Source organism: Mirounga angustirostris, unplaced genomic scaffold, assembly GCF_029215605.1.
Source record: "Mirounga angustirostris isolate CCGP_5_RB_7025 unplaced genomic scaffold, mMirAng1.0.hap1 SCAF_1, whole genome shotgun sequence".
Taxonomy (NCBI): Eukaryota; Metazoa; Chordata; class Mammalia; order Carnivora; family Phocidae; genus Mirounga; species Mirounga angustirostris.
Window position 1 is genome coordinate 2,495,385 of NW_026991709.1, and position 17,546 is coordinate 2,512,930.

Below are 17,546 nucleotides of genomic sequence, written 5' to 3' on the forward strand. Positions count from 1 at the left end.
TTTACATTCACAAAGTTATTCCTGGTGGGGGAGGAACCGGGTGTGGTTGCTGTTTTAGATGTGCTCGGGATTGACATGAAGTGGGCCTCCGAGAGCCCTGGGGGCCAGTCTGACCGGGGTGGATACTCAGTGCTGGCTGGTGACAGGCAGAGGCGCTAACAGGGCCCATGATTTGTGCGCGCACCAGGGAAGGTCCGGCCTTCCTGCACATTTGAAGGAACCGGGAGGGGCGGGGCTGCCAAGTTCAACTGGGAAGATCCAGCCAAGAGGAGGACCTGGAGGGCCGGCCTACAATTATGCTTGGAGCTGGGGTCAAAGTCAAAACCCCCTTTTATTAAGAACACCAGACCCCTGGGCTGGGACAGCTCACCCTTCTGCCTATGGGAATCCTAGTCACTGTCCAAGCTGAAGCTCAGCCCCTTTTAAAAAGCCTCTGTGTCCCTCCAGCAGGAGAGGTTGTTCCTGTCTTCAGAGCATGCAGAAGGGTCTGCCTTCACCCCAGACCCACTCCTTCACCTTGTAGGACAGCGAGTGCTTCTCGGGTCTGTCCCCACATCTGCAGTTCTGGGGAGCAGGCTGCCTCCACTGGGTGCCCGGGGGCCCAGTGCCAGGAGCTGGGGACACGGGGAGGGGTACTCACCTCACACACATGTCCGCCTCGTACTTCTTCCCATAGAGGATTCCCAGCAAAGACGGGTTCTTGTTTCCACGGAAATTCAGCGTGACGTCGTAGACGGCTGCGACTGCAGGGAGCAGCAGGGGTGAGACCTGGGCGGGCGCCTGCGTCAGCACCCACGCTCACACCCACACCCGGCTCGGCCCCGCACCTGCATCCGACTCAGCCCTGCACCCCGCTGGGCCCCACACCAGCACCTGACTCAGCCCCGCACCCAGCTCAGCCCTGCAGGCTCCTCGCCTCACACGTGGGTGATGCACGTTACTGCATTTACTGACCATTTGTGTTCAGATTTATGGTCTCGTTGCTTTCTATTTGTACTCCCTGTTCTTTGTCCCTATCTTTGATCTTGCCTCCTTTGGGACTCATTAGATATATGTATTTTTTCCTTTTATAAGGTTTTAAGTTACACAACTTTTTCATTATTTATTCATCATTTATTCCATTAACTAGCATTTTATCACCCCTGAAACGCTAGGACCAGCTTACACACGGTGCCTCCACCTACTGGCTCTCCCTTTCCGTCCCGCTGTCCTGCATTTTACACGTCATTCACAAGACCTGTAGTCTTGGACAAATCACGTTCATGTCTTGCTGCACGCAGAGCCCGAGGGAGAGCGGCGGCCTCTTACCCGTCCCTCGGAGGCACTGGACCGCCGTGGTGAAGCCCCTGGTTCGGGGCAGCAGGTGGTACTTGAGGACGGGCAGCCCCTTGGAGATGGCCACCTCCATGCTGACGCGGTGCTTCTTCTCCGTGAAGCGCGTGCCCTCACAGTACAGAAGGAACTAGGGCATGGGGGGGGACAGGGGTTATCCCAGGCGACGGGCTCCAACGTTGCCCCCACCGAGCATGTGCTGCTGATCTGGAGCAATGACACAACACTCTAGTGACAAGTGAGGTGTCCTGTACAATGTGACTGGATTTAGGGCTGCAAGCCACACTCCAGCCACACGGAGCCCCTCCGAGAACAGCAAACAGCACGGCACGGATTCTCCAAGAATGCCAAAGACAGCTGCCCAGAAAGAACTGGAACAGGAAGGGGTGCCCAGGCAGCAGCCTTCCCACCAGTGACTGGAAAATCGTTAGTCTGTTATCCATTTGCCTCAACATGAGGATCAGAAATGCAACTAAGTAGCCAGTTCTCAAAGAAATACTTCCAGGGACCAGATTAGAAACAGAAACGATGTCCAAACTGACCGATGGCCACTACTTCGGACGGCTGGCCCATCAGACTCATGGAAGGGGCTGGAAAAATAGGAGGAAGCCCCTGCCCCAGGGGCCTGAGGGGTGGATGTTCTTGAAAGCAAGCTAAATCTTCTCTGAAGTACAAATCGATCCCCAGAACCACAGGGTCCCTGGGGTCTGCTGTGCAGCCTGGCTCCCCGGAAGCTACTCCCTGCAGAGAATGCCCCCCGAGGGGCTGGGCAGGTGCTCTCAGGGCGGCTCCATCGCACAGCGGAGCCAGGGATGCAGGAAGGGGGCTCATTTCCTCTCCAGGCCCCCTCAGCAGGGCTCTGGGTCTGCACTGGGGCAGGTAGAAGCAGCTGGCCTGGGAGGGGCCCCCCGGCCTGCAAGCTCAGGTGAGGGCCCTGGTTCTGCTGTGAAATTGCTCCCCAGTGTGGGTTCTCGTCGGCCACAGCTAATCATATAGTCGGGGGCGGGGGGGGGGGGGTCAGGAGACCTAAAGGCATCCGGACTGAAGCCACAGGGCACTCACCCACATGTACTCGGGGTAGTCGGACAAGCGCTTCAGCCCCTTGATGACAGTGTCCCGGTCCTCCTCCCATTTCCGCTTGCAGAACACGATCTCCAGGAAGTACCACGTCCAGCCGATGAGGGGCACATAAAGCAGCTCCCTCTTTGCGAGGACTTTGGAACTCTGGAGGGAGGGGGCAGGCGGTGAGGGTCAAGACCCCCACAGGCGCCCCTGGGACTGGCTTGGTGCTTGGTGACTTTGCCGTCAACGAGGAGGCCCTGCTCTGAGCATGGCCACTGGTTTCTGCACGACCCCAAGGGGGCAGGCGTGCTGTCCTACAGACAAGGAAACTGAGGCACAGGCTGGTGGAGAGAGGGGTGCCCACTCTAGCCACCAGGCCCTGGGCTGCCTGAGGGTGGACCTGGGACAGCAAAGTACAGCTACTTTCACTGCAGTGCTCTGTTCGGCCTGCCTCAGGGGGCCCTTGACATTTCCCTGAGGCAGTTCAGCTGGCCAAGGGAGCTCTGTAGGGACTCTGGATAAGAACGGGTTCATGGGAGGCAATGCAATAAGCCTGAGCTCAAGACAAGCCCTGGGGAGCTGAGGGTGGACCTGACCTCAGACTCTGGGCTCAGAGGGTCCAGGGGCTACACCAGAAGAGAAGGAAAACCCAGACCCCATGCCACTCACTCTCAGCACCTCCCCGGGGTCCCCATGTGGCTCACCCCAGCACCTCCCCAGGACCCTGCACTGCTCACCCCCAGCACCTCCCCAGGACCCTGCACTGCTCACCCCCAGCACCTCCCTGGGATCCCACACTGCTTACCCCCAGCACCTCCCTGGGGCCCCCGTGTGGAGCACCCCCAGCACCTGCCCGGGACCCCGCACTGCTCACCCCCAGCACCTCCCCGGGACCCTGCACTGCTCACCCCCAGCACCTCCCTGGGACCCCCACGTGTCTCACCCCCAGCACCTTCCCAGAATGCCTGTGTGGCTCACCCCCAATACCTCCCTGGAACACTGCACTGCTCAACCCCAGCACCTACCCAGGACCCTGCACTGCTCACCCCCAGCACCTCCCCAGGACCCTGCACTGCTCACCCCCAGCATCTCCCCAGGACCCTGCACTGCTCACCCCCAGCACCTCCCCGGGACCCTGCACTGCTCACCCCCAGCACCTGCCCGGGACCCCGCACTGCTCACCCCCAGCTCCTGCCCGGGACCCCGCACTGCTCACCCCCAGCACCTCCCCAGGGCCCTGCACTGCTCACCCCCAGCACCTGCCCGGGACCCCGCACTGCTCACCCCCAGCACCTGCCCGGGACCCCGCACTGCTCACCCCCAGCACCTCCCCGGGACCCTGCACTGCTCACCCCCAGCACCTCCCCAGGGCCCTGCACTGCTCACCCCCAGCACCTCCCCGGGGCCCTGCACTGCTCACCCCCAGCACCTCCCCGGGGCCCCGCACTGCTCACCCCCAGCACCTCCCTGGGACCTCACACTGCTCACCCCCAGCACCTCCCTGGGACCCCCACGTGTCTCACCCCCAGCACCTTCCCAGAATGCCTGTGTGGCTCACCCCCAACACCTCCCTGGAATACTGCACTGCTCACCCCCAGCACCTCCCCAGGACCCTGCACTGCTCACCCCCAGCACCTCCCCGGGACCCTGCACTGCTCACCCCCAGCACCTGCCCGGGACCCTGCACTGCTCACCCCCAGCACCTCCCCAGGGCCCTGCACTGCTCACCCCCAGCACCTCCCTGGGACCCTGCACTGCTCACCCCCAGCACCTCCCCGGGACCCTGCACTGCTCACCCCCAGCACCTGCCCGGGACCCTGCACTGCTCACCCCCAGCACCTCCCCAGGGCCCTGCACTGCTCACCCCCAGCACCTCCCTGGGACCCTGCACTGCTCACCCCCAGCACCTCCCCGGGACCCTGCACTGCTCACCCCCAGCACCTGCCCGGGACCCTGCACTGCTCACCCCCAGCACCTCCCCAGGGCCCTGCACTGCTCACCCCCAGCACCTCCCTGGGACCCTGCACTGCTCACCCCCAGCACCTCCCCGGGACCCCGCACTGCTCACCCCCAGCACCTCCCCAAGACCCCCATGTGGCTCACCCCCAGCACGCCAAACCGCTCACACATGGTCCACCCACAGAGGAAATCAATTTCAAAGTTGTGGTTGAGGATGATGACCACGTGCTCCTTGCCGAAACGGTCCACCGTGGCCTGGTCAGTGAACAGCGTGCACTCCGTGCAGGACCACCACTCCAGCAGCATGACCAACTCTGCAGACACAGGGGAGCGGCGTCAGCAGGTGCAGGACGCTGGGCTTGGATACGGGAACCCCGCTGCAGGAGGTGCCGGCCAAGCCCGTGCTCAGGGGACTTTTACAGAATGTTCATCCAGGTGGGACTTCCAGCTAGAAATGAGTTTTGATGGTTTAGGTTTCATAAATTTAATTTTCCAAAATTGTAATGACCTTTTCTAAACAAAAGTCAGGGAAAAGACAAATGGAAAGCAGAAGTGGAAGAAAACCATAATCTTAGGTGGACGTCTTTATGTCCTATTATGATTCCCACAGGTGCTGTGATTTGAGGGACGATCACATTTTATCCACAGAATGGGGGCACAGGGGGTGGGTGCATGCACACAGCCAGCCCCAGGGCCACGTGGTCGGCAGTGTGACTATGCCCACCACGGCCAGGCGTCCTAAGAAAGGTGACCCCACAGACCAAGAAGCACGGCTTTCGCGCTCAGGATCACCGTAGGACGGCCCCGTTGTTTTTGTGCTCAACACCAGCCCCTCCATCTTCTGATGGGACCGGCCCTGGGGGATGGAGGCCAGGGCGTGGAGAGCAGGCTCCACGTCTGACTGCCTGGGCCTCAGTTTCCCCATTTACAGAAAGGAGAAAATAGTGGCTTCCTTACAGGGCCCCTGGAGGACTCCACGGGCCACAGTTCACGACGTTAACACCCAAGAACCAACGACTGGGGCTGGTCCCCCCTTCCCGATGGGCATCCCCACCAGCCTGGGGCAAGGTGGGGGCTGCATAAGCTCTGCGCCCCATGTGATGCTGATCACGCAGCCTCTGGGGTCCCTTCCTTCTCTGTAAGGTGGGAGCTGGATGGAAGGTCTGCCCCTCAGATGATACCTGGACACTCACCAGCCACAGTCCCTGCCACCCGGGAGACAACCCGAGGCAGGGTCAGCGGAAAAGGCCACCTGTCAGAGGCAAACTCGGCACCAGTGACCCTGCTAGCCCTGGCCGCTTCTAGCCCGCATTCACAAGCCTGGAGAAAGGCGCAGGCGTGGAAGACAAACGATCCCAACAGACCTTTCTCGAGTATTTACAGGCGGCCCGCAAGCACACGAGATGATGCTCAGTATCGCCAGCCATCAGGATGCGCCCAAACCGCAGTGAGACACCCCTTCCCGCTCCTCGGGATGGCTGTCACCAGACACCGACGGGAGACACAGGAGCCCCGCCTGGCGCCGTGCACGTGCTGGGCACTTTCTCGGAAACTGGTGTCCACACGGAGCTAGGGGACGGCCCCGCGATCGCACCCCAGGGATCTGCCCAGGAGCCACGAGAACAGGCGTCCCTGCAAACACCTGTGCACGGATGCTCAAAGCGCCGAGCAGCAGACACCAGCCAAATGCCCACCGAGCCACGGCCGGCCGCACAACCAGTCCCACCGCCGCGTCACGTGACCCAGCCGCAACCTGGGCGAGCCTGGGAAACAGTGAGTCCGTCTTGAAGGACCGACCCGTAGGGGCTGCATGCGATGTCCAGAACGGGCAAACCCACAGACAGGAGGCAGCTGACTGACTGCAGGGCTGGGGGATGGCGGCGGCTGTGAGTGCCTATGGGGTTTCTTTCTGGGGTGACTACACCAGGACCACTGGGCTGTACGGACTGTATAAAGCGTGGATTTTGTCTCGGTAAAGCTGTTGAAAAGAAAAGGAAGGAAAGCAGAGGCCAGGAGGCCGGCCGCTTGCGCATCTGGAAGCGTCCCCTGCTGATGTGGGGGGGGGGGCAGCTGCCCCCCCCCCCACCGGGGAGACACAGCCCAGAGCCGCCCTCTCTCTCTCTGTGGCTCTTGTTTATCGGATGGCGGCAGCCCTGGCAGGGCCTGCGCCAAGTCCCCGGGGGTGAGCTGGTTCACAAGGGACTATGGTGGAGACTGTTGCTTCTAAAGAGACTTGTTGGGGAATGGGGGAGCGTTTTTTCCATTATCCTAGTAAGAACACTTGAGACGCGCCCTCCGAACACACCTCCAGTGCACAATCCGGCACCGTTACCATGGGGCACAGGGCTGGACGGCGCACCACATCACCAACCCTAGGCCCCTCCAGGGTGCGGCCGATTTCAGGTCCCTTTTGGAAGCGGGATGGGGCAGTACGTGTCCTTCTGGGACCAGCTCACCTCACTTCACGCGATGTCCTGAGGTTTCATCCGTGTTGTCCCCTGTGGCAGGAGTCCCTGTGTAAAGGCCAAATAATTTCCCACTGCACGTAGGACCACGTTTTCTCTATCCGTTCATCCATCGCTGGACACGTGTTCAGACTGTGGGCTCGTGGGAACGACGCTGCCGCGGACACGGGCAAGTTCTTTCTTATCCTTTGTTCGAGAGGAGCCAATACGGCCTCAGCCTCCTGACTCAGAGCCGCCAAGGGCAGGAGTGTAGTGCGCTGCTGAGCCGCAGGCTGGCTCGGGGGGCCCCCTCCCCAGCTGTGTGGCCCCACCTGCGAGAGGGACGGCACAGCCCCCTCCCCGCAGGTGCTCCGGAGCGGGGCCGCCTCGCGGTCAATGTCCATGAACGCTGGCTCTCTCAGCCATCCCTGTGTTCCAGAGGCGCCCAGAGACCGCAGATGGAGGGCCGGATGGACAGGCACCCCAAATCCCCAACAGACGTTCTGTGAGGACGAGCCACGGCCCGTCCCGGAGAGCGGCTCTGTCGGAGCGCACCAGGCTGCTCCTCCCCGCCTGCCAGTCGGCAGCCCAGGGAACGGCGGGTGGGGGTGCCTGCCCATCTCATCTGGAGACCAGCAGCCTCTCTGTCCGTGGAGCGTGGAGCCGCCAGGCGGCTGCCAGCCTGCCGTTGGTGCCTGCAACCCTGGCCCCGCGGGGGAGCACTCTGAAGGAGTCTTGCTGGTGGGCTCCTGGGCCCAGCCCTCATTTTTCGGTGTGATTTCCTTCATTCAGAACGAGCAAGCTCTCTCTTTCAGCCACTCGCTGCGCATCACCGTTCTCAAACTCCCGGCATTGACTCGATCTGGATAGAGCGGCTGCGAGGGAGGCGATTTTCTCTTTTCCAGCCGGGAAGGTTCGGCATGGCCAGGTCAGCGGGAGCCAGGGCCCGGACGAGGGTCACACTGGGAACGCGCTCAGGGCGGCTAGCGGGAGGGCGCCAGGCATCACAGGGTGAGAGTAGGGTTCTTGTCCAGCCAGACACTGGACAGTGGCTCAGGGTCATTAAAACAATGATGTGACTGCAGCCCTCCCCGCATGCCCCTGTAATCTGGGGGAGCCTTCCACTCAGTCCAATTCGGAGGGGGACACCTGTGGAATACCCCCGCTTCAGCGGGTCCCTCGGGGGCTCCCACAGCCTCGCGCTCAGCAACAGAAGGCCGGCGCCCCTCGCTGGCGTCTGGGATGCTCCCCACACAAGGGGCTCACTCCAGTCTGCTTCCCGCCGGGAGACAGGTTTTGTTCTCAGGCTTTCCTCCACTTCGTTGTCTTTGTTACAAAAATGCATTTGTCTTTGCTTTTTTAACCCATCTTCTAAGAGTTCTCAAGTTAGTATGATGTCTGTTTCCCACCCCACCTTTTGTTAGCAAAGTCTGACATCAGAGACTGCTGTCCTCCTGGCGAATACCAGAAGGAGAAGTGAGCCCAGTGGGACTGGAACTCTCCCCCAACGTCCCCTCCCTCCCTCCCTCCCCCACCCCACACACACAGCCCCCCCCGACCCCCACCCCCGCTTCCGCCCTGACTGGTTCTGGCTCAGCCTCACAAACCGGGCATGGTCATTACTTAACAGCATCGCTTAGATGTACCTACTCACCAATTTCTCTGACTGCCCTCTTTCCAGCACCTCAGGCCCTGCTGTATGATAGCTTTTGTTCTTCCTAAAGAACTTCTCCGACGGGAATGTCAGGTGCATATCATGGGCCGCGAGTGCCGCCGCTCTTGGCTGGCATCAGACTGTTCTAGGTCACCCTCGTTTGAACGACCGCCGTCGGTCGGTCTGTCCATTCCTGCCGGCAGTCGGGCTTTCCCGTCTGGGTATTTCTGCACCTGCTCTTTGTCTCCGCCGTGTGTGACCTCCCTGGGGCGTGTCTGAGCGTGTGTGTCGGTTTATTTTCCCTGCTGGGAACACGCTGTCCTCAAGGAGTCACAGCACCACGTCTTCATCCACCCAGGAGGATCCTGTCCCAGCACCGCCTGCCGCGCCCCCTCCACAGATCCAGCCTCTCTCCCCGTCCTCCTTTCAGCCCGTGTCACCCTCTCCTCCCGGGTCTCTGCCGCACACTCGCGTCACTGTGCCTGGTCTCCCATGAGCTGGGTCCAACGTGACGTCACATTCACCAGCACGAGCTGACAGTTCACTCTAACAATACTCTACAATTACAATTTTTATTTATAGGCGTTCTATCTGATTCTTTTGTCACCATTTGCTAGTGTTTTGTCTAAATCTGCCGGATGTCTCTTGTCCTCCGACTATGAGTTCATATTTGCTTTGTCCTGATCTGTGAGATTCTTCGAGCCTAAAGTGGGAGGTATTTCCCCCAGACAAGCTGATCCCAAGGGGCACTGCTAACCTGCTCCAACCCAGCCACGGCTCCGGGTCCAGTTAAATCCAGTCCCCCCCCTGCAGCTGGTCCATCTGGGGCTGCTGGAAGGCAAGCTCAAGGTTCAGTGCCAGCCCCCCGCTCTCTGCTGAGGGGATGGGGCAGCACTAAGAGGTTCCCTTTACGTACTGTGCCCCCAGCCACGTGCTAACAAGCCGACCTCATCCAGGACTGAGCTGTTTGGGAGTGTTTTAACCTTACAATCCTGCTGCAGGTGGAGTCACAATTTAGTTTTTATTAATCAGTATTTGCCCTTTTGGTGTGTATTTCTCTTACCCAATTATACTCACGAGCAGCTCATTGTATGTTTCACACGACAGGATTTTTAATTCTCCCTCCCCCACCCCCACAAAAATCTTTTATCTGAAAGAGAAACCAAACCCTGGGAACTGAAGCTGTTGAGCGTGTAAGGCAAGCTAAAGCTATGGGCCAGCTCGCCGGTCTCGGCTGAGGCCGCGGGAAGTAGCGGGCCTCCGAGCCTCCTTGGAGGTCTTCCCGCCTCTGCTCCCGAGCTGGGAGGCTAACGGAGACTCACCGTTTCCCAGGGGATATAAAATGGGTATTGTTTTCTCTTTACTATAAAAGAAACATGGTCTTAAGCTCAAAAACGTAAACAGCGCAAAGTCACACATATACGTAAATAAATGTAAATAGTAGAAAGGAAAAGGAAAAAAACAAAAACCAAACAAGCAGTAAATAAGTAAAACATAACAATGCACAAAGTGGAAGCCCCTCGTTCCTCCAGTCCCTGGGTATTCGGTTTCCTGGTGACCCAGGGGACCCTCCAGGCACGACCAGCATGCACACGTGCACACCCAGCACACGCCATCCTCAAAGAAACAGCAGTGTGCCCTGAACCTCGTTGTGCGCCTTCCCCTTTCGCTTAGAAATGTATTTTGCAGATGGCTCTGCGTCAGTAGGGAGACGCCCTCGCTGGTCAGGGCTGCGGGGTCCCATGGCGCACTCACCGTATTTGCGCCCCGCGAAGGGGGCACTACGGCGGCTGCCGGTTTGTGCTGATGTCCAAGTGGTAAGAGGAGAAGGTCTGTACTGACGGCGCTTCTGCAGGGAGCACTCAGGCACGTTCGTATCTTGTGGGACAATGGTCCAGCCCCGGCAACCGTGAGCTTTGCTGTGGGGCGCTGGCGTCTCCGTCACCCAGCAGGTGGGGACTGATTTTATACGCACACGCACACGCAGATGCACGTCGGCCACAGACACACACGTCTACACGCATACGTGAGATCAAAGCGGGCAAGGGTCCTTGTCCTTGACAGACAGGTGCTCGCATGCACCAGAGAGCGGACAGGCCACCCGCGGTTGGCTCGCAGCGCCCCGCTGCCCAGCTGGCGAACCGAGTTCATATCTGTCCTCAAATATCCAAGACCATGTTAACCATACAAAACGGCGTCCTCGGTGGGTCCAAGCAGTCGGCTGTCGGGATGTCATTCGGCTCAACCCCGTGGAGAGGCTGAGCATCCTCCACGCGTCTGCCGGCCACCCCTGAGCAGCCCCTCCGTTCCCGCGTGAGGACCGCCAGCCGGGCCCCACCTGCCGCATGTGTCATCGGGAGCATTCCCCACCCCAGGGGCCCCCGCCCGGCAGGGAGTGCAGGCCGGTCTGTTCGGGGTTCGGGTTCATCTGGCACAAAGGACGTCCTTTCCCCCCCCTGCTGCCCAGCCCCCACCTCCCCGCATGCGCAGCGCAGGCAACACTCACGGCTCCACAGTGAGTAGGCGAGGCGGCAGTTGAGCCGGCGGTAAAGCTGCTTGTTCACCGGCCAGAGGACTAGCGTGCAGAGCTGGACGAAGTTGATGACCAGCCCGCTCACCACGAAGACGAACCCGATGAGCAGGTGCACCATGAACTGGGTCTTCAGGTAGGCGAGCAGGCCCATGGTCGCTACTCAGTAGCGAGTGCAAGGTCCTTCACTGAGAAGAGCCGTCCTGGAAAGGACAGGGACAGCAGTGAGGACGGGCGCCCGGGACCCCGGCGGCAGCATGCGGAGGACGACCCACGGGGCGCGCAGCAGAGCCCGCCAGCCAGCGGCTCACTCATGCCACTCTCTGCGGCCTTTCCTTCTGGAAGGGACATAAGCCACTCATACGTCACGCACACCGCCCCCCCCCACACTACACACTCTCACACACACCACACACACACACCCATGCACACAAGAAAGGAAGAAAAAAACCTAAACGAATGCCCCCAAATATTACTAGTGATTGATTACCTCTAGGAAAAAGCATTACAGATAGTTTTTATTTTAGACGTTTTTTAGCATCATTTAAAAGATCAAACTGCACATGAAATCTCTATAGAACAGATCCATACTATCTCAACGATTTAATTCCCACACTGTGGTGCACTTGGAAGCTAAGAGCCTCTGTCTGGGCTCTGGCACAGCACGGTGACTCACCCAGGGGCCTAACCAGTCTTTCTCCCCTTTCCACGTGCATCTCTTACTTCCAACAGTGAAGCCCAAAGCTCACACTTCTTGGCTGCGCTTGTCCTGTGAGCTGCCCTGTAACCCCCCCTCGTGGCAGAGAACCAAGCAGGAAGCTGTGATCCAAACTCAGGGCTGCCCGTGGTCCGCAGGAGAGGGGCCCGCATGCTCTCTGGGGATGGGGCGCGGAGCTGGCTCTGAGACAGGCTCCCCGACTCTCCGGGGCAGGTCCTGCTTCACTCTACAAGCTGAGCACACCTGGGGGCACCAGGGGGCCGGCTGCCCCCCGAGACCAAACCGACTGTGCTGGAAACAGGCCGCTGTGATTTCTGAGGCTGAGTCGCAAAAGCACAACTTTTGCCCGGCCCCTGGTCCTCACGTGGTCGGCTCAGGGGGAGCCAGTTGCCGTGTCAGGAGGACGTTGGCAGCGAAAGCTGGCCGTCCAGGCCCAGTCAGGCCTTCGGATGCCACAGCCCCTCCGCAGCCCTGAGCCACCAGCCTGCTGTGGCTGAAGGGACAGGGAGGGCAACTAAGGGCAGTGTCTGTCTCAGACCAGTGCTGGGATGGTTTGTTACTAACTGGTTACTCCGCAGTTACTGTAACTGATCCTCTGAACCTAAACAACAGAAAACACACGGGGACAGCAAGACACTTCCTACTACATTGTTGGGGACACTGCAAACCGTCCCCTCCAAGCAAACAGCAGCACAGACAGCTGACTTGTTCGGGGTCCAGCCGTGAGAAGCAGTAGCACCAGATTCCAACGTAGGCAGTGAGATTGCGTCCACACGCTTCCCACGGGCAGGGGACGCTTCTGGAAGGCAGAGTCCCGAACATGCCAGCCAGGCCAGGCCTGACGACGTACTCCTTCCATGTACTAGAGCTAATGGCTTTGTCTGGACCCGGCACCAATGCCCATCCTCTAGCACCTAACCGGCAGGCTCTCTACCCGCACTCCCACCAGAATAACCAGGGTCCCCAGAAGCCAGCACATAGATTGCCGTATCAGCCGTGATGCTTTTAAAAGCAGATTCCCAGGTTCCATGGCCGACCTGCTGATTCCATCACTGGGGCACGAGGTACATGTCCATCAAGGTGCAGCTCAGCACAGCTCAGATGTGCTCACTGGTGCGCAGGGTGAGGGCACTTGGAAAGCCACGGCCATGGGGGCCGTGGTCACATCAGGGCACTTCCCTTCGTCCCTGCCCAGGCAGCGCCCAGGCCCTGGCAACGCCACCAGCCTCTGGCACTGTGGATCCGGCTTCCTTTTCTCTAGGCTCACGTGAGTAGAAACACCCGGCAGCTGCCTTGTGGCTCAGCACAACGTATACACCACCATTCAGCCTGAAGGCATATCGACCTTCCACGCGCGGAGGTCCCAGTCTGCCGACTCACCTGCCCATGGCGCCTGGCGACCATGCATGCTCGAGCACAAGTCTGTGCGAACGCAGTCTCTCACTCGGGAATCTAGTTCAACCCTGAGGTTATGAAGTAGCCGGTCCCTGGGCTGCCTGAGTCTCTGATGGAAAAGTCCATCCCCAGGATTCCCTGCAGAGCTGCACTGACCCTTAGACACGCGTTTCTCAGGGCCTCACCACCACCACACCCCTGTCTGCAACCCTGGCTTCCGGGGTCCAGCTGGCCCCCTGCCCCAGACCCCGGGGCTCGGCAGGGACCCTGACGAGGGCTGACGGATGTGGCCTGGAGCTTCATTCCGACAGCTAGCCTTCTTTATGACTCACGTTCACGACCTGCCCTTGTCCTTCCACGGTCACCCCAGGTCGGTCCCACCGCTGTCTGCTGGTCTCCCGGGACCCGAGGGTGAGCGTGGCCCTGGGCTCTCCTGAGGCTGGCGTGTTCTGACCTGCTGCTGGCCACCTGCCTGGGCTGTCAGTCTCTGGCTTGGACGCCCCAGAAGTGGGGTCCAAATGCATGACTCCATCACTCCCTGTGGGCCAGACTCCATACTAAGGAACATCAGCTGCAGCGGTTCAGGGGTCCTCCCACATGCCCACCCCACGAGAGCACCCAGTGCTGACCGTCTGCTTGGATGCTGCCCCGCTCGGCCCGCACGCCCCCAGCCTCTCCCCGGCCTCGATGGACACAGCAGGAGTGCGGTGGGGGAGGCGCAACTCAGGCTGCCGAGAGCGCCTAAAAACGGCTTAACTCTGACCAGACAAGTGTAAGTCAGACTCTGCACGTTTGCACACAGTCCAGCACTCTCAAGTTTTCCTTTTTAAATAGAACTCCATTCTTGCAAATGCAGCCCATGGGGTCTGATGCTCGCGGCGCCCGCCGGCCACCACCACCACCGTCCGTGTTCAAAACACACAGCACCGAGCTCTTCCGTAAAGTCAGGAAATGCATTTCATTGCACTTCCCCTTGAGGTCCTCTGTAGGACCTTATTGTAATGTAGCAGATGATGCTTCAGGGTCTAAGATTCTCTAACAGAAATCCGAACAAATACCCAAGCTTGCGTTTCTGCTGCAGGGCTGCAAGCTAAGCAGCTCCCCTGCAAGCGAAGTACTTGGTGACGCTCCATCCTGATCATCTCCGTCTGCGCGTCACCTCTGCTTATGACCGACCGTGCTCGGGGCATCGGGAACTCTGGGTGACGCCCCAGGATTAGAACCCGCAGCGCTGGGCCGTGCTCGTCTGAGCTCCTACAGACAACGCTACACTGTGCCCATGCGGGTTGCACTCGTATCCGTTTCCCGACAGCATACCACACTTCCGTAGGTCAGAGTCCCCTGGGCCCAATCCGGGGTGTCACGGTATCACACAGTGATCTTCGTTTGCAGGTTCCTGATGACTATGAAGTGATAATAAATCCCATAAGGTGGGTTCCTGGAGTCTAGACCTCCATGTTACAGACGAAGAAACGGAGGCCCAGCGGCTTTAAGACCTGCCGCTCAGGACAGGGAAGCCAGAGCCCAGCCCTTGGCCACAACGCTGCTCCCCGACGTGAGTGCCCGATACACGGAGAGGAGAAGGCCCAGCATGCAGCCCTTCACCCTGCCTGAAGGACACCGGGATGAGCCCCCAGCGCCCAGGCCTCCGAAGACGCCAACTGCTTACGAGGAGCCTGGAGGCAGAACAGCCAGCCTGTCCCCCTCCCACGGCACCTTCACGCTAATGCTCGGATGCCGTCGCCGAGGCAGCAAGGAAGCCTGGCCTGTCTCTAAGTCCCTTCATTAGATAGTAGGTCTAGGTTGTTCCAGAATCCTGCATCTGCACAACTTGATCCTGACGGTGAGATGGCTGCCTCCTGAGTTTGCACCCCTAGGCGAGCTGCAGGGGGCAGGGGACGAGCTGCACGCTCAGGCTCCTCAAGGTGGGGCTACAGGGTGGAGCCAGCCCCCCAGGCTAGAAGGCCCAGAACTGACTGCTGGCCAGTCGACAGGGGCAGAGGGCCAGGCGGCTTGGCGAGGCTGAGCCGACGTTGTTCACAGAGCAGCAAGGCGGCCTCACGTGGGAGCTTTGGTGTCACTGGCCACCGCAGGGACACCGGCCCCGGGCCTCCAGCCCCCCAAGAAGCGGGACCCTCAGTGGTTTGGACACCCTGTCCCTCCCAGGGCTTCCGCTGCTGATTCCGAGCCTGCGGTTCCCGCCGCCGAGCTGTCTGTGGCTCAGGGCCATGAGGGGAAGCGAAGAAGCACCGTGGCGCAGCTCAGCACCGTCCTGAGCAGGGCCTGACCACTCTCAGACCCCAGGGGGGCACCTCTCGTTATGGCTGAACGGAGTCCCCCAAAAGCTATGGCGGGGTCTTAACCGCCAGCACCTGAGAATGCGGCTGTATGTGGAGACCAGGTCCTTAAAGAGGTGATGGCGTTAGATGAGGTCATCGGGGTGGGCCGTAACGCAATCCGCCCGTGTCCCCAGGAGAGAGGTTAGGACACAGCCTCCCTCAGAGGCAGGCCATGTGAAGACACAGGCGGACGCGTCATCTGCAAAGAGGTTCTTCCCCCACAGCCCTCCGCAGGAGCCAACCCTGCCAAGCCCTCGATCTCCGACGTCAGCCTCCAGGCTGTGGGAATAAATGTCCGCCTGGCCCTTGGTGCTATGACCCGGCTGCCCCAGCACAGTGACCCACCTCTTACAAATATTCAGGCCTCGTTCCCAGTCCCGTAATTCGAGAAGCGTGCAGGCCCACTCCCACGTCCAGCTGTAAGCATGGCGCTGCCGCCCAGGGCCTGCCCCAGGGCCTGCCGGTGAACCGCTGCCGGGCCTTCCCGAGCTCAAGGGCAGACCCGTCACAGACGCCCGCAGACCCTCTCTCCCCAGCACTGGCCCTATTGTCCCTCTTCGTCATGAACTAGCCGGTCCGGTGGTCTGACATTCAGATATCCTCCCAGGCAACCCCCCACCCTCCATCTTGGTGGAAACCCCCATATTTCCAACAAAGCCTTTGCACAGGAACAGAAACCGAGGTCCACCATCCTCCACACCCTCAGTGGTGGCCGGTGACCATGTGCGGACGGGCTGCCATTTCGTTTACGCGTGGACTCAGCGCCTTTCACGCCTCTGCACCTCCCCCACACGGTGTCCACGTCACGGCGGGGAAGCAGCATGGGACCCTGCGACGGCATCAAGCGGCCCCACAGCTGTGCCTCCAGCGTGGAGCTGCGCTCGTGACCCGCAGTCCCGGCCCCTGGGAGCCCGGGAGGAGGCGCCACCGCGGTCGGCCACTCCGCCCGCCGCCCCGTCCCGCCGCGCTCAGAGCCCGGCGGCCTCAGCTGGCCTGTCTGAGGGTGGGTGTAACCTCGGGCAGACGGGGGCTGGCGATGGCAGAAGACATTAAATACGCCAGAGATGCATCGCTTTTGACGTCTGATGCGTGGTCTGAATTACGGGCTAAGAACCGCTGCGTTCCAGGTGGATTTCGGTCATCCGCACTCAGAGCGCATCGTGAAGCAGAACTAAGAGGCGGCCGCCAGCTCCCTCCCTTCCTCCTTGCCCGTCTGCTCTCCCACCCCACAGGCGAGCACCCCCGTGCAGCGTGCAGAGCGGCCCCGGCCTGCTCCCAGGCAAACAGGAAGGCTGGGCTTTACCAGGCGTAAGCCCCGGTGTTCAGTCTGCGTGTGGAGAGTTCTCCGAGTCAGGCAGCTCTGGAGGACACGCTCTCTGAACAGGATGGACTGCTGAAAACAAAGAGGAGAGGAGAGAGAGAGAGAGAGCATGGCCTCTCCCAAATATTCCTCAACTACCTAACATAATGCAGGTGGCAACGTGACGCAGAACCAGGACCAAGCCTCATGCTGGCTGAGCAGACACACCTCACTCACGGTAGGACTCTGGCTGCTTGACCGGCTCCTCCTGGCTCTTGCTGTAGACACGGCCTGGACGAGCGTGTCTGGGAGGTGCCCCGGCCCACGGCCGATCTGATGTGAGCCGGGAGCCCAGGGCCGCTGGCGACAGACATCCTGCTGACAGCGACACGGCGGGGCAGAGCCAGCCCGCGGCCTGGGAGGCACCGCCTCAGAGGGTGCCCGGCGCCAGGAGCGGGGCGCACACCCTGCGGCACCTCGATGACATCACGAGTGAGAACACAATGCCGCCACTCCTGCCCACGCTGAGCTCGCCCCGATGCTGAGAGAAAGGGCTGTATCCCCTCAGCGGGTTACTGAACGAGGCCAGGAAGCAGCAAGGGTATTTTCACGAGTCTAGCTAAAATTTCAGATTAGACAAACACAGTCCTCTTTTTGAGGCTTTAAGGGGCTACCTTTAGTCCCTGGGTAAATTCATTTACAGGGACCACCTCGTCCTTCTTTCGGCTGAAAAACAGGACATATTACTTTGCTAATAATCATCTGTTGCCAGTCCAACCTCAGCATTTGTAACCACCAAGAAGTCTAAAAATC

At 60.2% G+C, this 17,546-nt stretch overlaps 1 protein-coding gene across 4 annotated transcripts in view; it reads right to left on the reverse strand.

Annotated features, from left to right (window-relative positions):
* The window catches only part of AGPAT3 (1-acylglycerol-3-phosphate O-acyltransferase 3), a 153,865-nt gene that overhangs the window by 11,961 nt on the left and 124,358 nt on the right, over positions 1-17,546 (reverse strand). For 2 of the 4 annotated variants that reach the window (XM_045902378.3, XM_045902377.3), the window contains exons 2-6: positions 10,958-11,184; positions 4,498-4,667; positions 2,395-2,556; positions 1,309-1,462; positions 641-743 (exon numbers count right to left, since the gene is read on the reverse strand). In XM_045902378.3, coding sequence (XP_045758334.1) covers positions 641-743; positions 1,309-1,462; positions 2,395-2,556; positions 4,498-4,667; positions 10,958-11,135 — 767 coding nt within the window. In that variant the 5' untranslated portion in view covers positions 11,136-11,184. Of the gene's footprint in view, positions 1-640; positions 744-1,308; positions 1,463-2,394; positions 2,557-4,497; positions 4,668-6,809; positions 7,300-10,206; positions 10,820-10,957; positions 11,185-17,546 lie in introns of those variants that run through there. The other 2 variants (XM_045902380.3, XM_054504074.2) reach the window with 2 other exon arrangements.